The following is a 23,745-nucleotide window of genomic DNA, read 5'->3' as shown; positions in this document are numbered from 1 at the left end:
CACCTAAAGTATTGTGTAGCTTTTGTACTATAAAAGTGTAATGCAATGTGTTGTCAAAGTTTTCATGGCCAGAATCACTGGGTTGATGTGAGTTTTCCAGGCTGTATGGCCATGTTCGAGAAGCATTCTCTCCTGATGTTTTACCCACATCTATGGCAAGCATCCTCAAAGGTTGTGAGGTCTGTTGGAAACTAAGAAAGTGAGATTTATATATCTGTGGAATGTCCAGGATGGGAGAAAGAACTCTTGTATGCTTGAGGCAAGTGTGAATGTTGCAATTAGCCACCTTGATTAGCATTTAATGGCCTTGTAGCTTCAAAGCCTGAATCAGGCATGTAGCCGGGGAGGGGGGGCTTGAGGGGCTTCAGCCCCCCCCCCTGAAATTCTCATGGTGGTTCGCGAAAATGCCTTACTAGTGCATTATTTAAACTGTTATGTTTATTCATATCATGATCTGATCACCATACTCAATATTATCCCATATGCATGGGCGTATTGGGGTAATGATACAAAAGGTTTGCTTGGCTAGACCCTCTTTCACTCAGACTCAGCCCCCCCCCCCGAAACTCAGCCCCCCCGAGCCCCCCTGAAAAAAAATTAGCCCCCGCTCCCCCGAAACAAAATCCTGGCTACGGGCCTGGCCTGAATGGTTGCTGCCTGGGGGATCCTTTGTTGGGAAGTGTTAGGTGTTAATAAAATGTATTTTAGTTGCTGGAAGGTGATATAGCAAAATCCCTGTGGTTCTGAGGACATTGAAATATTAACACATTTTACTATAAACTTTATCAAATGTTACAGGGAAGTAGATCCAAGCCATTCTGAAATATAACTTCTCTGTATTTTCATATAACTTTCCATGAATGGCATCTGGTCAGGGTAGACATTATGTATTCCTCCAGATGTTGACTATGGTATTCCCCATAGTCACCTACGGATGTGAGATCTGGACCATAGGGAAGGCTGAGCGAAGGAAGATAGATGCTTTTGAACTGTGGTGTTGGAGGAAAGTTCTGAGAGTGCCTTGGACTGCGAGAAGATCCAACCAGTCCATCCTCCAGGAAATAAAGCCTGACTGCTCATTGGAGGGAAGGATAGTAGAGGCAAAGAGGAAGTACTTTCGCCTCATCATGAGAAGAAAGGAAAGCTTAGAGAAGACAGTTATGCTGGGGAGAATGGAAGGAAAAAGGAAGAGGGGCCGACCAAGGGCAAGATGGATGGATAGCATCCTTGAAGTGACTGGATTGATCTTGAAGGAGCTGGAGGTGGTGACGGCCAACAGGGAGCTCTGGCGTGGGCTGGTCCATGAGGTCACGAAGAGTCGGAAATGACTGAACGAATGAACAACAACAACCAGGTGTTGAACTGCAAGTCCCTGCAGAGCAGCAGAATATTGATATAAAGTAAATTTAAAGATGTAGGAATTCCTACTGAAATTGATAAAAAAAGAATGATCTCTTTGTACAAGGTACATTGATTTTCTATTGGCTATTATCCACTGAAGAATATCTTCACTGATGGGCACACAAATAAACACCCTCTCTTTCAAGGTCTTTCTCATAAATCATTTACTGATAGTATTGGGGGGGGGGGGGGTTAAATAGAATATCTTTCCTTTTTGTCATATGTCTGAGATCAGTGAACCACTAGATTGAGGTTGACTAAATTTAAACTTTCCAGACAACACTGTATTGATGTCAATGGCTACAGCGACTGGCTGTAGAAATCAGAGGTATCTCTATGAGGACAAAATAAGAGCATCATTCCACCAAATAGAAATCCTGTGCCCAAATGAAATTTTGATTCAGTTCTCAAATTTCTAGCACATCAGTACAATATGACCCCAGTGTCAATGGGGCCAGTAGCCACAGTTTCGCTTACCCAGATTCAAAGGAAAATCTTATCTCTAAGCATTTTCTAGGTCATCCATTTTGATTCTATAGTATGCTTCTACTGGAATGGTTCTTTTCAATGGCATCCATCCACTATTATCCACAATTTTGTGTTTCTATGTTAAATATAAGAATGCAACCCTGAAATTATGGGACCATACTGTATTTTAAAAGATGAGTTGCTATTTTTTTTAAAAAAAGTTTAAGCTACCAAAGACAAGGCAATGATACCAAGGGAATACAAGCTGAGCAAAAAATAAGAGAGCTAGGTGAACCATTTTCAACATCTTACAATCTACAGTGCTAAAATTTTGAAAAGTAATGGAAAAATTTAACCACTGCTCTCTGGTGGCTTAGCAGGTTAAACCACTGAGCTGCTGAACTCGCTGACCAAAAGGTTGGGGATTAGAATCCTGGGAGTGGGGTGAGTGCTCGCTGTTAGGACCAGCTTCCACCAAGCTAGCAGTTCAAAAACATGTAAGTATGAGTAGATCAATAGGTACTGCCTTGGCGGGAAGCTAACGGCACTTCATGCAGTCATGCTGGCTATATGACCTTGGGCGTGTCTACAGACAATGGCGGCTCTTCGGCTTAGAAATGGAGATGAGCACCACCTCCAGAGTCGGACATGACTAGACGTAATGTCAGGGAAAACCTTTTCCTTAATGGAAAAATTAACAGGGGAACAGGATTGTTATTCGGGGTAGCAATACCCTCATATTCTCCCCTCATAGCTTTTCCCTATAGATCTCGATCAATCAACTTAGGAGAAATTTCTACTGTCAAACTTCCCACTACAAGTTCAATGTACCTATTGTCAGATTTGGCTGATACACCAGCTACTCTCATTACTAGAGAATGGAATTGTCGATACTGACAGATTTTTGGTTACTTCCACTTACAATACTGGCTTCTGAATATGATTATAGTGATGCATTCCGTATAGGGTTGCATTTGAAGTCTAGAAACTTCATCACATGCGAGATGAGCTGTGTATTCATATAATATCCACTGAGAGACATCTGTTTTTTCTGGGCTCAATTCACGGAGCTAGGTTTGGCCTGTAAAACCCCAAGTACCCAGCATATTAATGACCTGGCTGTGTTTACTTTATTATTACCCCTTGCTTCTGTGTAAGTCTTCAACTGAGCCATGATGTACTTCTGTAATATGTCAGGACAGTCAGGGTGAAACTCTGGAGCATGGAAATATTAAAGAAAATAATGTGCATGTAGGGTGCTTTTCTGACAACGCAGAGCAGGTATGAGCAGGCACAGGTTTTCAAGATGGCATGAGCTCTTAGCATTTTCCTTTTAGAAATTGTATCATCATTGACTTCCAAAATATGCTGGCTAGAAACCAGCACCAGGTTTGCCTTTGCTTTCAACTGAAGCATATTGAAGCATTTATTCCAAACAGCAGGTTTTATGGAATGATGTGATTTTCCTATCACCAACCTCCATATCAATGTGTCATAAACTACAATAAAAAATTAGGAAGCAAGCGTGTAATTTTGTGGCACCGAGCAAAAGCTGTCGCTGACAGGTAAATTTGTTTGCAGCTTCAGCAAGCCCGTTCCTAGGGTTACTGTGTGTGACACCAATTCCTCAAACATATTAAAAGACTTCATTTTAAAAATACAATGTCATACTACCAGAAAGCACACATTTGAAAAATATTGCTAACTCAAAAGCACCAGTGATTTTTGAAGAATGTTGAAGGACAATCTTCACCCTCCAGTAAATTATTCCCCACTGAATAACTAAAACTCCTAAAGTGGAATTGGAGTGTGCATTCACTGATTTTTATTTATTCCATTTCTATCTGATTTTTCTCTTGCCAAGGTGACTTACATTTTTGAAAGTTTTATTATTATTATTATTTTTATTATTATTATTATTATATTTCTCACCTGCCTTTCCCCACGCTCAAGGCGGGTTACAACACACACAAAAAACACGAACATTGCAAACATTCTACAAATATACAAATTTCTATAAAAGATCCACATGAAAACTGCATTTCTATAAAATACATATTAAAGAACACAAAACAGACATCAAACAACATGGGTTTAAATTCACATTCAAAACTGTCTGGGTAGGCTGACCAGAAGAGATGTCTTCCAAATGTAGTTTTTCCTCATCCAGCCCATTACCTCCTCCAGTCATTCATTCAAAGGAGACACACTATGTTTAGCTGAAGCTGTTTTGGAAGGCATGGAGAAATATATTTGGGTGTCATCAGCAAATATGCCCCATGCCTATGGATGATCTCTCCAAGCAGCTTCATGGAAATATTAAGAGCACCGGGGATAGAATAACACCTTGTGGGATCCCATATAGCAGCTCCTTTTTAGAGGAGCAGCTATCCCCGACTACCACCATCTGGAACTTGTTTGAAAGGTACGTCAGGAACTATTGCAGCACAATACCTCCAATTCCTAACCCCTCCAGGCATTCCAGAATGATACCATGTTTGACAGTATCGAAGGCTGCTCAGCGGTCTAGAAGCACCAACAGGGGCACACTCCCCCTGTCGTCGTTGAGATGGATATCATCCACAAAGGTGACCACAGCGGTCTCAACTCTGCATCCTGCTCTGAAGCTGGTTTGAAATGGGTCAAGGAAGTATGTGTCATCCAAGACCGCGTGGAGTTGGAGGGCAACTGCCTATGGTACAATAAGGGTCTTTAGACCATAATAAAATATTGTTGTTGTAACTACCTTCTCAATCAGCTTGCCCAAAAAAGGGGATTAGACACTGGTCTGTCTAATTAAGGTCCAGGGGATTATTAAGGTCCAGGGGATCCAGGGAGGGCTTTTTTTAGCAGCAGTCTAACTACTGCTTCTTTTAAACAGGGTGGAAAATCCCCCTCCATGAGGGATGCATTAATAATTTCTTATATTTGAGATTAAATTGCATCTCCTCCCTGGATGACCAGCCAAGAGGGACAGGGATCAAGAAAGCAGATTGCCCTCCTTATTTGTCTCAGCAGCTTGTCCACATCAACTGTATTCACCAATTGAAACTGATCCAGTGTAATCCCAATCACAGAGTTACTAGACACCTTGTTGTTGGCTTCTGCTCCAATGGCAACATCTAAGACAGTTCTTATGCGAGAGATTTTATCAACAAAATGGTTATTAAAAGCACCACAGTGGCCTACTGAAGGTTCTAGAAAGGGTTCAGAGGGGAGGGAACCTGGGTCAAGCCTCTCAGCACTTCAAACAGCTCAGCCAGACGTGAATCTGCAGACGCAAGGCATGCAGAGAGGAAAGCTTTATTTGCTGCAAGTATTGCCACCTTTTAGGAGAAAAGGAGCTCTCTATACAGTGCCTTGTCACATAAAAGTCAGCTTATAACCTGTCAGTGAAAGGAGAGCTTAGAGAGGACTAACCAGACTTCTTGTGGGAGAGAGGTCCACTGTCTAGAAGCAGCCACTGAGAAGGCTCTATCTTATATTTACAGTCCATATTGTTTTGCAGTTGCTAGTTTAATGCGACCTTAATGCAATGCTAGATTTGTCCTTCATACATAGTACAGTATTTCCCCAAATTCACCTATTTAGTCAATAGAAAACTATACATGTGCTTTGATAACCAAATTACTAGCCAATCATTCTGGATGTAATGCATGTTTGAAGTAGAAATTTACATAACTAAAAAAAATATGTGGACTAAATTCACTAAAATGAACTTAATGTTTCATTTAAAATGTCACAATTTTAATTGATGCTTATTTGTAATCTGGGTTGCTGTGAGTTATTTAGATTGTATGGCCATGTTCCAGAAGCATTATCTCCTGGCATTTCGCCCACATCTATAGCAGGCATCCTCAGAGGTTGAGAGGTCTGTTGGAAACTACACAGCGTGGAAGAACTCTTGTCTGCTTGAGGCAAGTGTGAATGTTGCAAATGGCCATCTTGATTAGCATTTAATGGCCTTGCAGCTCCAAAGCTTGGCTGGTTGCTGCCTGGGGGAATCCTTTGTTGGGAGGTGTTAGCTGGTCCTGTTAGCTAGCCTGTTGTGCAGCTAACTCAAAGGTTGGCAACTGTCAGGGCACACATTGCTTTCTACTCCTCTGTTTGTTGGTTTTCCTCCTTTAAAAAAATCTAAAAATTCTTCCCATGTCCACCTACATTCACAAACCATACGGAGTAAACATATTCCAAGGGTAGCAAATCACCCAAACATTGTCATTTGCAAAATTTATTATTGCTTATTTCTTTATTTATTTATTTATAGCATTTATATTCCCCACAGAGGACTCAGGGCGGATCACAATGCACATATACATGGCAAACATTCAATGCCATAGACACACAACATATATAGAGACACAGAGGCCATTTAACTTTCCAGCTTCATGAGGGTATGCTTTTTGAATTCCGGCCACCGGGGGAGCTGTCACTTCAACATCCACTTGTGACAATAATGGAGTACTTCCTCATTCTTTTTGCACCCTGCTAGAAAGTTTTATCAAATTGTAAATTAATTAAATTTGACTCCCCACATAAGCGGTACCTAAATTTCCTACTTGACAGAAGCAACTGTCTTTTGGGCTGCAAAGGTTGACAGCAAGCTGGACAAATGGCCGGAAGCTCACTCTGACCCAGGTTGGCTTCAAATTCATGACCTCTTAGTCAGTAGTGATTTTAATGCAGCTGACTCCCAACCAGCTGAGCCACAACTCGCAAAACATAAAGAGTGTATGACATGTGTGTTTCCATCTCATATTCAAAAGCCCCAAGTTAGACTGCATTGTGTCTAATGTAAGTCTATGAGGCACCCAGTTTCTAAATAAAGTGGTGCATCCATTCTAGTGGATAGTTGAGCCCAGCCTTCCTAAAGCTCAACCTCTTTGCATCTTTTTTCCTCCCCCTCCCTCATCAACTCCCTACCCCTCCCTTTTCCATTCCCGGCGCTCTGATTCGTGGTGCCGACTGTCACTCACCGGCTCGACTCTTGCCCCTCCCCACCTTCCTGATTGAGCGCTCGCTCCCCTTGCCCTCCCGCCTTCTTCCTCCGCTTCGTCCTGCCTCCTGGAGGCGGCCCCTGATTGGGCGGGAGGCGCGCTCGTCAAGCCGCCGGTCCAATCGGAGCCGGCCTGCCTGCCCACGAGCGAGCCGGGAACTTGCAAGTAAGTGTGTGCGACTGTGTGGGTCGGGGAGAAGCGGAAGGTTTTAAGGAAGAGGATGGGGAGGCTGGTCGATGTTGCCATGGTTACGGAGGCCTTGCAGAGCACCCAAAGGTGCCTCTGAGAGTGGGCGCCTTGTTGGGAGGGAGGACTTTTGGGGGAAAGAGAGGGGGCAGGAAAAACCAGGCTGCACCCCAGAGTTAGCCTTAGAGATACTTTTATTTATGACATTTCTAAAAACCACAGATCTTCTTTTGGAAGCTGCAACTGGAGTTTAGTGGGGAGAGTCTGCCATCTTCCCTCTCTCCTGTTCAGAATGAGACTGAATCTACACTGTAAATCTAACACAGTTTGACATTACTTTAATTGCCATGGTTCAATGCTATGGTGTCACCAGCCTGGTGTTTTGGATGGCACCATGGGAGTTGTAGTTTGACAAGGTCCTTGGCCTTTAATCTGCCAGAGTGTGCTGGTGCCTCAACAAACTACAGCTCCCAAGTATTCCATTGCATCCAGCCACAGCATTTCAGGAGATGTCAAACTGTATTAATTCAGCTGTGTAGATGCATCCCTGAAAGCCACGCGTGCTTGCTTTGGAAGGAGGCGTACTTGTTAGGGACTTGGTTTATTATGGTTTTACTATCGCTTTTCCTTCTTTTTTTAGGCAGCAGTTAAAAGATTATTATTATTATTATTATAGCGATAATTATTATATTTTATATTATTATATTTTGGGGATGTGAAAAAGATCCCAAAAGACAAAGGGCACAATATTGATTAATTATATATTAATGCTTTACAATGGTGTGTGTTTACTTGTAGATTTTGTTTTGTTGGTTGAGTTATATGTTTATTTTTCTCACTAATTTTTTTTAAAGGGCACAATATTAAGGAGCGAGGAAAAGAAGTATTTCTTCACTCTACCTATATAGTTGGCCCTCCACATTTGTGGGCTTCAATTTTGCAGATGTGATTAATATGTTCTTTCTGGGAATCTTTAGGTCCTTCTGGCATAAGTTGATGATAGAGTCATTTGGGAGGACTTAGAAATCTGTAGCAAAATTATTGTATCAGTCACTATTTTTGCAGGGGTCATATACATCTAACCCCCACAATAGAGAGGTCCTACTATTGTATTAGTCACTATTTTTGCAGGGGTCATATACATCTAACCCCCACAATAGAGAGGTCCTACTATTGTATTAGTCACTATTTTTGTAGGGGTCACATACATCTAACCCCCACAATAGAGAGGTCCTACTATTGTATTAGTCACTATTTTTGCAAGGGTCATATACGTCTAACCCCCACAATAGAGAGGTCCTACTATTGTATTAGTCACTATTTTTGCAGGGGTCATATACTTCTAACCCCCAAAATAGAGAGGTCCTACTGTAATCAAAATTGGGAGATTCTGTAACCCATCACCACCATCTCGTCCTGCACTGTAGGCAATATCTCCATCCACTATCAGTTGTTGAAGAGCAGAAACAAAAAACTGCAGTTGCTTTCTTACCCTTCTTATAAAAGGTAAAGGTTACCCCTGACATTAAGTCTAATTGTGTCCAATTCTGGGGGGTAGTACTCATCTCCATTTCTAAACCGAAGAGCTGGTGTTGTCCGTAGATACCTCCAAGGTCTTGTATCCAGCATAACTGCATAGAGCACCGTTACCTCCCCGCAGAAGCAGTACCCATTGACCTACTCATATTTGTGTGTTTTCAAACTGCTAGGTTGGCAGAAGCTGGCTTAACAGTGGGAGGTCACCCCACTCCCCGGATTCAAACCACTGACCTTTTCATTAGCAAGTGCAGCGGTTTAACCCGCTGCGTCACCAGGGGTCCTTCTCATAGATTGGCACATATTTGTGGGCAGAATGATGGACAAAATGCCTTGTTGCATCTGGCTTTCTATTTATAGGAAGGTTATATGGAGAACAATTTGGTCTTGTGATTTTCCACATCATCCATCCAAATACAGTTGGGCCACAACTCCTATCATCTCATCACTGGATAGGGCTGATGGGAGCTACAAGAAACATATGTTTGGAGAAACACATATTCCTCAGCCTAACCAGTAACAGGTAGATCATAGACATGCCTCATCAGTTATTGTTATTTTTAAAAAAGACTTTTTTAAAAATTCCCTAGACAGAATTTTAATAATGTCATTTTTTCACCTAAAATAAGTTTGCAGTAACTGACACCTTCGTTTTTATAAACTGTTTTTGTTTATTGAACCTTGACTTGGAAATGCAGCATTTGTGTATTTTTGTGTGTTTTTACATGTGGATACATATTATAGTTATGCAACTGGCATTTACCAGTATCCATGGATTTTACATCCAGAGATTCAATCATCCATGGCTTGATTTTTTTTAATTCCAAAAGCAAATCTTGATTTTTGCCATTTGATATAAGAGACACAATTTACTATGTCATTTTATATAAGGGGGGCATGCAATGATTTTGGGATCCACAAGAGATCTTGGAACCAAAACCCAGTGGATACCAAGGACCCATTGTATTTCTAATTTATTTATTTATTTATTTATTTACTTCGCTTATATACTGCAATTCTCAGCCCTTTAGGGCGACTCACTGCGGTGTACAACATAGAAAAAAGAAACAGGTGCAAAATGCAAAACATAGTGTAAAATAATCCACAATACATCACTATCAAAAAACATCTCATCAAAACATCCAAATTCTACAAAGCCATTCCGTGTCGTCTCATCATCAATCCCACAATTCGGTATCATTTCCGTTGTTCCATTCCTATGGCATTCCTATGGCTCCATTCCATTCCTATTTCTAAGTAAGTGCTCTTATGATCACATCCAGGACCTTCCACAGAACTCTGATACTCAAAATGAGATGCCTCTATTTTATTTCCAGTTTACAGAATACTGCAAGGGCTATAGACCTATGCATGCTTATTCCATTCTGCCCAGGAATACAGCCACATCGGCTTTTAGTGAAGCAATGCTTATGACCAATATCTGCTTCCTACTAATACCTGAGGAAGCATAAACACTCCTGCTAAAATCGATCTATTAGTTTTAAATGTGCTGGAAAATCCACAAAACAGGCTTGCATGATTTATTTTGTTCATATTAGTTGGCCCAGTAAAACTAGTGGTTTGGGGGGATTTTTTGGATTTTGATGTGATGTATTTTGCTGTATAATCAATATGACTATTCCTGAATATGCTTCCTAAATACTTCTTTTTCCCATTGTGAAAAGAGATCAGCATGGCTATCTCCTTGAGAATTACCCCAAATAAATGTAAACAAATTCAGTGGTATGTACTTTTGAGTATGTCTGTATGGATTATAGACGTTTGAGGTAGAGTGGCCTATGTAACTACACATCTGGGAATAAGTGATGGAGATCTATCACACAACTAGCCATACAGAGAAGAAGATTAGACACTTGCTTATGCACAGAGAGGAATTTTCTTTGATAGATTCAGTAGAGAAATTCAACTGAGAAGGTACTTCATTTAAAAGATGTTCACTCATTTCTAGGGATACGGAATATGTGAACCAGTCAGTGTTGCTAACTAAACTGAATTGTTTATTTTGCATATGGGAAACATACAGACTTGCAGATAGTGTTGGACTGCAGCTCCAGTTAGTGCTAGGCAGTAAACAAGGATCGTGGGAATTGTGGCCCAGTAACATCTGTAGGCTCACACATTTTTCATCCCTGGTTAATGTGATCAGGACCAGTTAGAAAAGAACCCAATGGAGGTTAGAAAAACTGCTTAAAGGGAAAATGTACCTGTGAGATTCTATATTGTTTGTTCTTTTTGGCAGCAAAAGCATTAAGAAAAGAATGGCAAGCAATGATGACCTCTTAAGAAATCTACAGAATAACTTGGAAGAACTGAACAGCCTCCGATCCAGATTCTTTTCATCAACAAAACGTCCTCCATCTAGAAGTTCAAAGTCATTGCTTCGTGACCAACAGCAATTGCCAACAGAGAATATGAACATCCAGCCATTCGCTCCTAGGAAGAGTGTCCGTCATCGAAATCCTTACTGGCCTGATGAAGAAATCCGAACATTTATTGAGATCTGGGGTGATGACCAAGTCCAAGCCTCACTGGCCACAAATTTTCGCAATGAAGCTCAGTATGAGTGGATCTCTGATAGGATGCGAGAATATGGCTATGACCGGGATATGAAGCAGTGCCGTTTACGTGCCAAAGAACTTCGGCGAGGATACAAGGCTATTGTTTGTGGAAATAATTCCTCTGTGAGTGGTCAACGTGCCCTGCCCTTCTATGATGCCTTGAACAGTTTTCTGTGCATGCACAAGGGCCTTGTGGTATCCAAAGTTTCCCTCTCCATAGATCGGAGGAATCGAGAAGCACAAAAACTGGGGCTGGGGCAGGAGAAGAGTGAGAAGCTAAGTGTTGTCCTTGTTTCTGATGATGACGACGCATCCATTCCAGAACCTACAGATGAATCCAATGGCTATTTTCAAGATGCACGGATGGATTCCGATTTGGTGAATGCACAGTCTCCAAGTGATGAGTGGGAACATCATGGAGAAGATGGCATTCTGGCAGGTGATGTAGCTTCACCCCATTTTCACAACAGTAGAGGGGAGAGCCATTCTGCTAATTCAGGTAAGTTTTTGCACATGATTCAGGAGAGTTTTTCCAGCACATTGAATGCATTTCCCAGTTCAGCTCCCCAAAAAGCCACCTTCTCAGTGTGCAAAGCCACCTTTTCCCATAATGGTCGTTTCCATGCTAGTAAAGGTGACAGATTAATAAGAGATATGACCAACTATTTTCTTTTAGCTAAATGCACACAATTAATATGATCATCAGAGACTTGCCAGACATCTCAAAGGTGTGCATTTAGCTAAAGGAAGATAGCTGGATGCGTCTCTGATGTTTCCCCAATGCTCCACAGATGCAGAAATGAACATCTTGGTGATTGCCATGTGGAGAGGGTGGGGTTGAGGAAATTTTAGTTGTTGCATGATTGGAACAGAATTCGGCAGTGACCCAAAACATGGGTTACAATGTACTTAATTTAATCAATTTAGTTTAATTAATTGGACTTAATTCATCCCGTTATTCACTCACAGGATGCCAGCCCACAGTTTTCTAGCAATGCAATTGAGGCTACGTGTTAATTCGATGGATGTTTGGTTCTTCATTTCATGAGTCCTTGTGCTGGTGGGACATCAGTAAAAAAACCAAAGGGGGAAAACAGTGTTAATATTTATTTGTTTGTTTGTTTGTTTATTTACTATATTTCTATCCCACTCTATCTCACCCTGAAGGGGACTCAGCAGTGTACAGTTTTAGCAATATTCGTTAATAACACAATAAATAATACTGTGAGAAATACAGGGGACACAAAATAGCAGGAGCCTATAGGCAATATAATAGAAATGACTAGAACAATTTATAAGGATACTCCACCCTGAGTCCCCCCTTGGGGGTTGAGAAGGGCGGGGTAAAAATGTGCGAAATAAATAAATAAATAAATACTAGCTGTACCCACCATGCGTTGCTGTGGCCAACCTTCCCTCCCTCTTTCTCTCCCTCCCTCTTTCATTCCTTCCCTTTTTTTTCTTTCTTTATCTCCTTCCTTCATTCTCTACCTCTTTCCTTCCTTCCCATCCCTTTTTCTTTCGCATTTTTCTTTCTCTCCTTTCTTCCTTCTCTACCTCTTTCTTTCCTTCCTTCCTTTCCTTCCTTTGCTTCCATCCTTCCTTCTCTCTTTCCTTCTTTGCTTCTCTCCCTCTTTTTCGCCTTCTTTCCTTCTCTCCTTCCTTCCCTCCCTCTTTCTTTCCATCCCTGGCAGCTCCCCCCTAGCCAGACCTACCATTGTGCCATCCGTTCCCAGGTCCTGGTCTGACCAGAAGAGGGAGGATGGTCAGCAGTGCCTCTCACACTTGCTGGGTCCTCATGCAGGAGGAGGTGGGGCTATGGTATTTGTTTGCATACATATGCTGTGTCATTTTCTACCTTTTTTAGTTTTTTTCACTGTTTTTGGTGATTTTTTTTTTAGTGATGGTCACTTCTTGGGTTAGTAGGTGTCCTGTGGCCAAATTTAGTGTCATTTTGTCCAGTGGTTTTTGAATTGTGTGCATCCCACAAACGAGTATTACATTTATATAGAAATACATTCATCATAATAATAATAATAATAATAATAATAATAATAATAACTACTACTACTACTACTACTACTACTTTATTTATATCCCGCCCTATCTCTCCAGTGGGACTCAGGGTGGTTTCCAAACAAGAAGTGGCAAAACAAAAAGTCATGCCAACCCTGCTGGCAGTCTAAGATACTTGTAAATATATATATAAATATATATAAATATATATATATACACCCCCGGGGTGAGAAGGGCGGGGTATAAGTAAATGAAATAAATAAATAATATGTAATGATAAAACAAAGCAGCTTCGGTACTGATAAATAGTCTTAAAACCAGATATGGAATTCCCCCCAAAAAGCTCAAGCCATAACATCCATATGAATAGGGTCCAAAAGACATGTATTTCTGAAGAGCAGAAATATAGCTACTCCTAGGAATGTGGGGTCATTCCAACAGGTCTTCCTCAGTGACTTGAAGAGAATGAAGTTTCCCACAATACTTCAATTTGCTATAGACAGAATATGCTGAACTCCAAGGGCTTAAGTAATGTAGAAGTTAACCTTGTTGTTGCTGTGTGCCTTCAAGCTCTTTCCAACTTTCAACAAACAACCCTAAGGTGAACCTGTCATGGGGTTCTCTTGGTAAGTGTTGTTCAGAGGGCATGTCCCTTTGCCTTCTTCTGAGACTGATAAAGCATTACAATTTTGCATATTGAATGCATACAGAATTATTTGGCTGCCACAGAATGGAGCCATTCTAACCTCAAAGCCTGGCAGCAATCACTGAGAAGGCTTTCCCCTGTGTTCCCACCAGACAGATCTGGGAAGAAGGTAGGACTGGAAAAGGGGTCCTTAGTGAAGCTTTCAGAGACTGGTTATTTTGAGAAATTGTGGTGCTACATATAACCTAGATCTGAGCCATATAAAGCTTTAAAATTATTCAGTGCCGAAAGGTAGGGGTTCCACACATGCTCAGTGGTTGTCTCATCATTGTAAAAAAATTCAGCTGAAATTAATAATGAAGTATGAAATGCCTTTTGTTCTTTTTAGCATTGGGTGTGCTGTGAGGTCCTGTCAATATACTGTGGTTGTATTAACTTGTTCTATATTCATTACAGGCCCGTCCAGCTCTTTCCCCAGGGGAACCCTAAATGATGCTGACAGTATGAGCAACCATTGGAGTAGGAAGCAGAGGAAACAAGCTGAAGCTACCTCAGACATTGTGGATGCCATATCACAAGTGGGTGACAGACTAGTGAATGCTCTGTCTAATTTGCATTCGAAACACAAGGAGACATCCGAGCTTGCACAAACCAGGGAAAGTAATGACCACAAGAAGGAGTTTGCCGTCCTGGCAAGCCATGTGGACCAGGCTACAAAAAACATAGATAAACTTGTCTCTCTGATGGAGACGTCTACCAGAAGAATTGCAGATGCCATGGACAGGCAAACTGCTGCCTTGGAAAACCTGGCACAGTTGTTTGCCACTCGAGTACCTGCTCTTTCAGCGCCCTTAGTTTCCCAGGAACATCCTACTCTTTCTTCTCCAAGTACCTCTGTACTGCTTCCATCACTGCCAACAGGGCTACACAATTCCCTAAACTCTTTGGCACCATGCCACTCTGGTGATCCCAAGCCATCAGGATCTTCAGCTCACTCTGAGGCTGAGGAATGTCAGCCCCAGGCAAAGAAAATTAAAAAAGAAGAAGACTAGCATAATCTGTGCAGCAACCCCTCAGACTTGTGCATTAGCTTTTATGGGGTGAAATTCATGTTATAAAAAAAACTCAGGAGGGGAGAAGTAAGGAAGGTGGAGCATTTAACAGACCTCTTTTGTTAATTGTTTTAAAGCTTTATATCTAGATTTTAACACTGCTATCCTATATGACCTGTTATGTCATGTAATTTTATGTATACCTAGCTACCTAGCAAAAGCACTGAGAAAATCCCTTTACTGAATTGCAGTATTGTCTTAACAGGACACCAGTAAGAATGGCCAACACACCCTGAGACTGTGGTGCAATGCATAATGTGCATCAATGTGTCCCTCAGTTTGTGGTGCACATTAAGCACTGATGTGCATTGTGCAATATCCGACCCTTTGCTGACTCTGCTGCATAGTAATGTAGAAGCCCCCTACTAGATAAGGACATTGTGCAGCTGCACAATTCTAATTCCTGCAGACATAAATTCATTTACAAAGACATAAAGCGCAGTGAGTGGGTTTCATGGGGGGGATTTTACTTTTACCCAGGATTATATCATCATACAGTTCACTGACATTCCATTACTTTATTGTTTGTTACATACTTTGCTGCTTAATTAAGCATTTTGAGCTGCAGTCCTATGCATACTTCCTCGAAGAGTATCAAGTCCCTTGACATTTGTAGACTTTGGCTCTGACTGAACATTACTGCCATCACATTGTCAGCATAGAATTGATATTAACTTGGGACATGAAGGATGTAGAGTCAGTATCCCCTCTCAGGAACTCACTGGTGAAGTTGGCAAGGCTCCCTAGGCCAGAATTAATTTTTAACTCCAAATATGTACTACTAATGACCTCAAACATTGATTTTGACAAGTAATAATTGAAATGATTGTAAATTATTGTGCGTACTAAATGGATGCAAAAGATAAAAGTAGATAACCCCTTTTGATGGGAAAGGGGTTTTCTATATAAAATTATATTATTAAATCAATAAGATGGACCACTAATAATGGACTATTCTCCTCTCTCATGTGATTGAAACCATGTGCCAGACTAAGTTACGACATTTAATTGGCAAGACAAGTTAGTCTCCGGAATTTAAAAAAAAAACTTCTAAGGTGATAGTAGACTCTATAGAATAAAATCCAATTTTTTGTTTTGTGGTGTTGATGCATAACTTGGGGAGTTAGGCAAACAAGCTACTGTATGTTCCTTTAGTTGTGTAGATGGAATAGGGCCGATTTGGTTGGTTAATGAAGCACAGCAAGACCATATAGTTTCAGATAACTCTTCTTCACTCATAAAGTTTCTGTGCAGTCTTGGTGAAGAGACTAAGAATGGTTTCAGGTACAGGAGACCTACAGCCCTCCAGATCATATTGTTTCCAGGTCCCATCAGCCTCAGTCAGCATTTTTTTTTTTGGGGGGGGGGGTAAACCATCATTTTTCTGTGCAGTACACTGGAATAATTGTGCTGATAAAACTACAGCTGTTCAGACAATGGCAACAGTAGGAAAAAGTCTGCATGTACAGTAGCCAGGATGGCAAGTAAAGTACTAGAACGTGTCTGTGAAACTCAAGGCCCACAGGCTGGATGCAACCTTCCATGTTATTTTATGTAGCCCTCCAGATGCTGACTACAGATCCTGTATTCTTCATCATTACACATCATGACTAGAGCTGGTGGGAGTTGTGATACAGGAACATCTGGAAGGTTGCATTTTGTTTTCTTTAGTCAGGATAGTGAGGTTTAAATTTAGATACAAGGCTTGTGGAAATCATATCTGATTTTAAAATGCCCTTTAACGTTTTCCCATCCTCAGAGCTACAACTACTGTTAGGTTGTCATTCCCATTATCCCCAGACTGCATGGTGAATAATAACAATGATTGAAAGTTTTGTTCAGTAACATCTGGGGACCCAAATTGGGTAAAAACTAGAGAGTACCAACCACTATGTAAGAAAAACCTATGTAAAAAAAATATAGTTATCCCTCTATATCAGGTGTTCCCAACATTTTTTTGACCAGGGATCACTTTGACCAGGGACCATCCTCCAACATTAATATCAAAAGGGTTATAAATCAGTTTTTGGTCAACTTTAGATTCAGTTTGGTTATTTGTGGCACTGATTCAGAAAATTGCATCGGATCGACCACATAAGCTCTAGTTTCTGATACATAACATATGCCATCCAGTTGTCACCATCTGCTCGCCCACAGAAAACCATATTCAACAATCTAGTTCTAATGTAGTAGTAGAAATCTTTTGTGGGTATTCAGCCTCTCCTTTCCTGACATCCACATTGCCTCAGCACTATAAGAGGGTTTCGCGAGACCAGTCGCTCTCGTTGCTGCATGGTTTTGAGGCAACGGTGTAATGGTGAGTCCGCAAACCATATTTTGTTCTTGCTGACCACTGATGGTTCACGGACCACAGGTTGAGAACCACTGCTCTATCCACAGATTCTCTGTCCATTGAGTGTTCCTTTTAAAGGTAACCATAAGGCTGATGAGACCCTCAGTGAAAATGAGTTTGATACACTTGCACTAGAATAACAAGCTGCTTGAAACCAGAAAGGTTTGGCTGTTTTTCCTTGTCACTGTTGCAAGGAACAGGTTTTTTTTTTTTGTTTGTTTGTTTGTTTCTTTGTGTCAGGAGCGCCTTGAGAAACTGCAAGTCTGTTCTAGTGTGAGAATTGGCCGTCTGCAAGAACGTTTCTCAGGAGACATCTGGAGGCTTCTCTCATTTTCCCACATGAGAAACTAGAGCTGACAGACGGGAGCTCACCCCGCTCCCTGAATTCGAACCATTGACCTTTAGATCAGCAGTCCTGCCTGCACAAGGGTTTAACCCATTGCGCCACTGGGGGCTCCTTCAAGGAACAGTGGCAAGGAAAAACCAGACTGGAGAAAGTGAAACCATTATCATAGTGCACCAGTAGGATACCTGCTCTTTAGGACAGGTATTTTCTTGTCTCCTGGACCCTTGCAACCAATGCCCAACCTCATAGTTCTGGGCAACACAAAGAGAAGATCTGAGAGTGGTAATCAACTTTGTATCTACTCTTCTGAGATCGTTAGGCTCTAACCTTTATATGCTAATTAACTATCTGCATTAATAACTGATTTAGCAATCAACCTACATGAATTTGTCTTTTGGAGCCACTCAAACTAGTATCCAGCACAATATGTTGTAATAGCTTCATGAGTTGATGCATTTGAAGAAGCACTTCTTTTTGTTTGTTCGGAACTTAATGACAATCAGCTCCAATTAATGATGTCAAGGTCTAGCAGTGGAAGAGTTAGTAATTCTTTATTTCTGACATTCATTATAGGGTTTGGTTTCCATTTTACTAAAGTAAAAAAAAGAAATCTCAGAGTCGGTTTAGTTTGGTTGTTATTGTTTTTAAAAGTGATTATTTTATATTTCTGGGGAAGTTAGAATTGAGTTGGACATATAAATATTTTTTGAAGGACATCAGTTCTGATACGAAGTCTTTTGTATGGATGTTTTGAACTTTAATTCCCAGAATCTTTGCAATAATAAGGGACTGTGAGAATAATATGTGCTGCAGCTGGATCCTGAGGGCCAAAGTCGCCCTATTTATTTACATTTATTTATTTAAAACTTTTATATCCCGATCTTCTCTACCTCTGTAGAGGAACTCAGACCAGCCCTAATCCTGTTTTATGTCTTAATAGACAACATTGGAATATAAATGGTGCTGGTATGTAGTCCTGGTTTCAGATATCATCACTACAAGGTACTAAGTTGAAAAGGGTGTCCCAGAAGAGGCTCTTAACTTCCAGGCAAAAATTGACCCTACAGACAGTTGACCTCACTATTTCCAGATCTTGCTGAGAACCCATTTCCCATATATTTATCAGTGTTAATTTGGGTGGTGTCCTTAAGTCAGCATAATAAAACCTGAACACAATCCAATAGCGATATTTGTACTTACTATAAAGTAGAAGTGGGAATCATGTGTCTCTCTAAATCAGTGGTTCTTAAACTGTGGGTCCCACAGGTTAAGAACCACTGCTCTAGATGCTCTTAGACAACAACCGCCAACATTCCTTACCAGTACTATTTTGGGCTGCTGGAACCTCTGTGTAATTCCCACTTTCATTTGGAATGCATATTGTAGAAAAGGAAAGCCCTACATGCAAAGATTTTGATTATTTCAAATTCCATATGCAGCGTTCTATCTCTGCAGTTTTTTTATCATATACTTTTCAGCTCTGAGCAATTTAGGCAACAGTTCATAGAGCTTTCTACTTATCTTGTCCTTTGATTGTACATCAGACTCTGAAAGCACTACTACGATGATCCCTTCAATCAGGATAGTCAGGTGGTGGACCTCAAGAGATCATCAGTACCCATCTGCCCCATGCTGCAGTATCAATATAACAGTCATAGTCTGATGGCATCCATAAGGGCAGAGGTTGTCTGTGTTAAATCACTCCTGTTTGGGGTCATTATGTTCCACTGAAGCAGCCATTTAATCTTAAAGAAAAGTCTTGTGGGATTAGGAGGAGGAATGGCTCCACTAGCATATTTAAACCATTGATGACAGAGATGGTCTCCTTGCCTCTGCAATGGGTTTTCTGGGCACTGCTCCATTCTCAATTTCACAGGGCATGAGGCTGTACTCAGACATATGCAAGGTACTCAAGTGCAGTCCTTTTCCAAATCAGTAGCCAAGAAAAGAGCTACATCTAAATGTGCCTGTCCCCCCCCCCCCCCCGTGTTGTTCATGAGGCATGATGACAATGCGCAGGGAGATATGCATATCTCCTTGCACAACATCAAAGTACATATGCTACTATAACAATATTATGCTAGCATTCAGATTCTAGCTTTTTTTTCCCCATGCTTCTATAAACCTCAGGAAATCCTTCAGCATTGTTGTTCATGAGAATGGTGGTGATTCTCTTCTGTCTCTGTTCTACACAGCTTTAGCAGGGTTATACCTTTATAATTGGCATAGCTCTGTTCAACAAAGTCCTAAGATGTGCAGTTTGGTGCAAAACTTAATTCTGGCCAAGAGTTTGACCAAACCATTGTGCAATGGATACCAAAGCTATGAGCTCACCCATTGTGTGATAGTCCAGTAACTCTCCACTCATCAAGTGAAGGGGAGCTGTGTGTATGTGCTTGTGGAATGGCCACGTATAGGAGGGACTGCATTTATACAACCTCTTAGAAATCTCTTGTGCAACCACTTCTATGTACGTATAATAGCATCATGCCCCAACAAGATTTTGACTTTTCTGTCCAGGGAGTGACTAGAACTTCTAACAGAAAAATCTCAGTTCATCACAGTATACCTTTCATAGTTTCATCAGATTGAATAATGTCTGTTAAAGCGGCACCAAACTGTTATTACTGTGCAATAGATACAATCAGAGAGAGCAAAGGAAGCATCACTGATAGTGTCAGAATGCCATTAAACATTGGTGTGGGTTCAGAAAAGAATGGCAGAAATGATGGATAGGACTCCTTGTGTGTTTTGAAGGCATACAGTACTTAAATACACAGGCACTTTATGACTGAAAAGCCTAGTATGTTGTAACTGCTCAAATGCTGAATTGTAACTGCAATCTATATACTGTAATGTGATATATCAGGTTTATATTTCTTATTATTTTAAAGGTCTTGCCATTTTTACATGCATACCCAACCATTAGTGTTTGGCTAGTGAAAGATGAGTCAAAGGGATGATGATAGTTTCTTAAGGTCTATGTGTATGGGCTATCATTCCAAAAGCTATTGTTTAAATATTTTTAAACTCAAATAAACTTCCTATTGAGTAAGCAGACTTAGAATTGTGCTGCACAAAGTTTACTGTCTTAGGTGAACCACTTAAAGCATGTCATTGTAGGAAATGAGAAGGAGAAAATTGTTTTGAAACTGAATACACAACAGTTTTGTACTTTTTATTTGATGCAGTGACAGAAGAAATGCATGCACCAGTTTAAGTCTCATTTTCTAAATGGTCCAGAAATCTCCATTAAACTTTACAGAACTGCAATTTTTCCAGGCTTGTATTTGGGTCACAGGTGTGAATTACAGTAGATGTATATCTTTTCCAATAACTGCTGGGCAATTGCTTGCACACAATATGTTAAAGGAACCCAAATTGAAACTGCTTATTAGATTTAAAATGCAATCTCATAGTTGTTCATTGGGAAATTGACTCAAATTAATTTGTATTAACAAGGGGTGTAATGATGGTAATATGGCCTGAATTCCTCTTTTACAGATTCAAATAGATGCAACCTTTAAAATATAATTCAGTAAGAACCATTTTTGTTCCCGCACAGATTACAATTCCATTTTGCTTATTTTGTGTCTCTTTCATCTGTGTCAAGTGGTAGAAGTTTTTGTAAGATTTCAGTAGCAGCAGGGAACTGGTTATATGAGGAAGAAATATAGGAAGTGCTAGGTTTTTTTTCCCTGCTACTATACTACTGGAGGAGCGAGAAGAAAAATCTTCATTTTACACAAGATTTTCAATTCTTCCAATATTGTATATTCTGTTGACCTTCGGCACATTGTAAAAGTTGTCTATTCGATTTCAAAATGTCAGGTACCAACCAGTGGTTCTTAGTCATTGTTCTTCCCACAATTTTGAATTCCAGAGGTCTCAGCTCATTTGAACAATGCTCAGGAAATTCTGGGAGCTAAAGTCCAAATTGTCTGGGAGGACCAATGTTTGAGAACCACTGGCCAAAATTATTAGATGTATATATGTACCTGCTCAATACTTCTTTATTTGGTATCGGAGTAAAAAAAAATGGAAATATTAGGAATAGATGGATTTCTGTACCACAGAAAAGAAGAACAAATCAATAAATTTCAACAAACTTTTTTAAATTTGAAGAAAGCCAATATAAAGATGTGAAATATATCAAAAAGTTCAGGAAAGCATTGCATGTGTAAACAAAGACATTTGAAACCTTCTAGAAGCTACCTGAAAGGTTCCAAAATGTGTCCATGGATTTTTTTTTCCCTTTCACATCATGCTTTTTATTATTTCCATTTTGGTGGCCAGACATACAGTTCAAACATGCTAGGGTAGATGTTAAGACAAATTTATTTGCTCTTCCCATTTCTCTGTTGTGCTGTTCACTTATGCCAAGTCAGGGGTGCTGAAGGCAGCTGCTGCTTACTTTGCCTTTTGGAGGCAGTGCACGGAGTAAATGCAGCTAGAACATAATACGGTGTTCCCTCATTACTTCGCAATTCACTTATCGCGGACTCACTATTTCATGTTTTTTTTTAAAAAAAAAAACTAAATTTAAGTAATGAGGGAAGACTGTATCAAGGAGAGAAGAAGAGCTGCCCCCTCACACTCTTTACCTACTTGTTCCTCCTCGTCGCCACCTGGCCCTCTTGCAGCTGCTTGGGCCCCGCGCCACCTTCCCCGCTTCCTCAATTGAGGGGTCTAAGCAGTGGCAAGAGGCCCAAGTGGCGACGAGGAGGAAGAAGAGGAAGGTAAAGATGGTGAGGGGGGCGGTCTCTTTCTCTCCTTGCCCCATTCTCTTTCTCCACATCGCTGCCGGGGTCTCTTGCCACTGCTTGGGCCACGCGACACCTCTGTGCCTCCTCAGTCACAGGGCCCTAGCAGCGGCAAGAGGCCCAGGCAGTGAGGAAGAGGAAGGTAAAGAGGGTGAGGAGGGAAGAGGAGGGGGCGTCCCTATTTTGCAGTTTTTCACTTATTGCAGGTGGTCCTGGAACGTCACCATAAGTGAGGGAACACTGTACTATGCGTTCCTAGCTTAAGCTCTCTTTTTTTGCATTGTTTATGCAGGCATGCTACTACAATCTGACATCAAAAATCTGTTTTTCTCCAGCCTTAGAACCACATGCTGTGTTTGTCACTGTCAACCATTTAGACTTCCCAAAATATCTTTTGGGGACCAAAAAGAAAGTGACGAGAGAGTGAACAACCTCTTATCGAATTCTCTAGAGCAACAATATACTTTTTAGATAGATAAGCAGTCCATCCACTCAATGTTTTAAAACACTCCATTTGTCAAAAGTGGAAATCGACTTCCAGATTCCTTTGTTTTGTTTTGCATTATTTGGCATTTTGAACAATGTGCAATCCCTAGGAGGTCCCAAACACAAAATGATCAGCCTCAAGACATGCTACAGTAGGATTGTGATGTTCATTGTCTCTCCTCTGCCCATCCTCTGCTTTCATGTCTGAGCTGGGCAAAGTTCGAGTTAGTTCAGACAATGACAATGAGGCTGAGTTCCCACCCCACAGGAGTTTAATCTCCCCTATAAAAATAATTTTGTTACACAATAGATTATTAGCTTCCTAGACCCAGTTGTACACGTAATCTAGCATGTTGAAAACTATCAGCTTTGACAACAATCAGGTTTATATTTGTACAAGCTTTGCTCATGGTTCTATCCATTTCATGATATCACTGCTGTTAAGGATCAAGTCTGGCTTTTCTGATAAGATATCCAACATGCTCTTCTGTGTGTTCTCTTTGATGCAAATATGTTGATGAAGTTATCATCAACGGCAATCACTCAGGTCTGAGAAGGATGGTCTTCCAAATGCACTGTCTTGTTAGTGGGTCCATAGGTGACTGTGAAGACCTATTTGTGACCTTCATGTTCTTCCACAGTGAGTACGTCCATTTCCAGATGAAAGGCGGTCCCGGTCAGGGTTGGCTTGACATGCTCTTCTCTTGACAAATTTTTAAGGTTGGCTTTAAGATCATCTTTAAATTTCTTTTCCTGTCCACCAACCTTCTGTTTCTCATTCTTCAATTGAGAGTAGAGTAGCTGCTTTCAGAGAGGTGATTGGGCATTTGGACAATGTGGCCAATCCAGTGGAGTT

At 40.8% G+C, this 23,745-nt stretch overlaps 1 protein-coding gene across 1 annotated transcript; it reads left to right on the top strand.

Annotated features, from left to right (window-relative positions):
* Positions 1-6,992: 6,992 nt before the first annotated feature.
* LOC132773217 (uncharacterized) lies at positions 6,993-15,888 on the top strand. The gene is made up of 3 exons (XM_060772269.2): positions 6,993-7,031; positions 10,849-11,666; positions 14,286-15,888. The coding sequence occupies exons 2-3, from the start codon at positions 10,868-10,870 to the stop codon at positions 14,879-14,881; spliced, it is 1,395 nt and encodes a 464-aa protein (XP_060628252.2). The 5' UTR covers positions 6,993-7,031; positions 10,849-10,867; the 3' UTR covers positions 14,882-15,888.
* The last annotated feature ends 7,857 nt before the right edge of the window (positions 15,889-23,745 follow it).

Source organism: Anolis sagrei, chromosome 4 (assembly GCF_037176765.1).
Source record: "Anolis sagrei isolate rAnoSag1 chromosome 4, rAnoSag1.mat, whole genome shotgun sequence".
NCBI lineage: Eukaryota > Metazoa > Chordata > Lepidosauria > Squamata > Dactyloidae > Anolis > Anolis sagrei.
The sequence above is the reverse complement of the archived record's forward strand: the minus strand, read 5'-3'. Positions and strand labels throughout refer to the sequence as shown.

What these genes read in the sequence shown, in the direction of transcription:
- LOC132773217 (XM_060772269.2), top strand. Translation starts at nt 10,868, where the DNA reads ATGGCAAGCAATGATGACCTCTTAAGAAATCTACAGAATAACTTGGAA. An exon ending in GAGCCATTCTGCTAATTCAG is followed by an intron (nt 11,667 to 14,285) that starts GTAAGTTTTTGC and finishes TATTCATTACAG; the next exon opens with GCCCGTCCAGCTCTTTCCCC.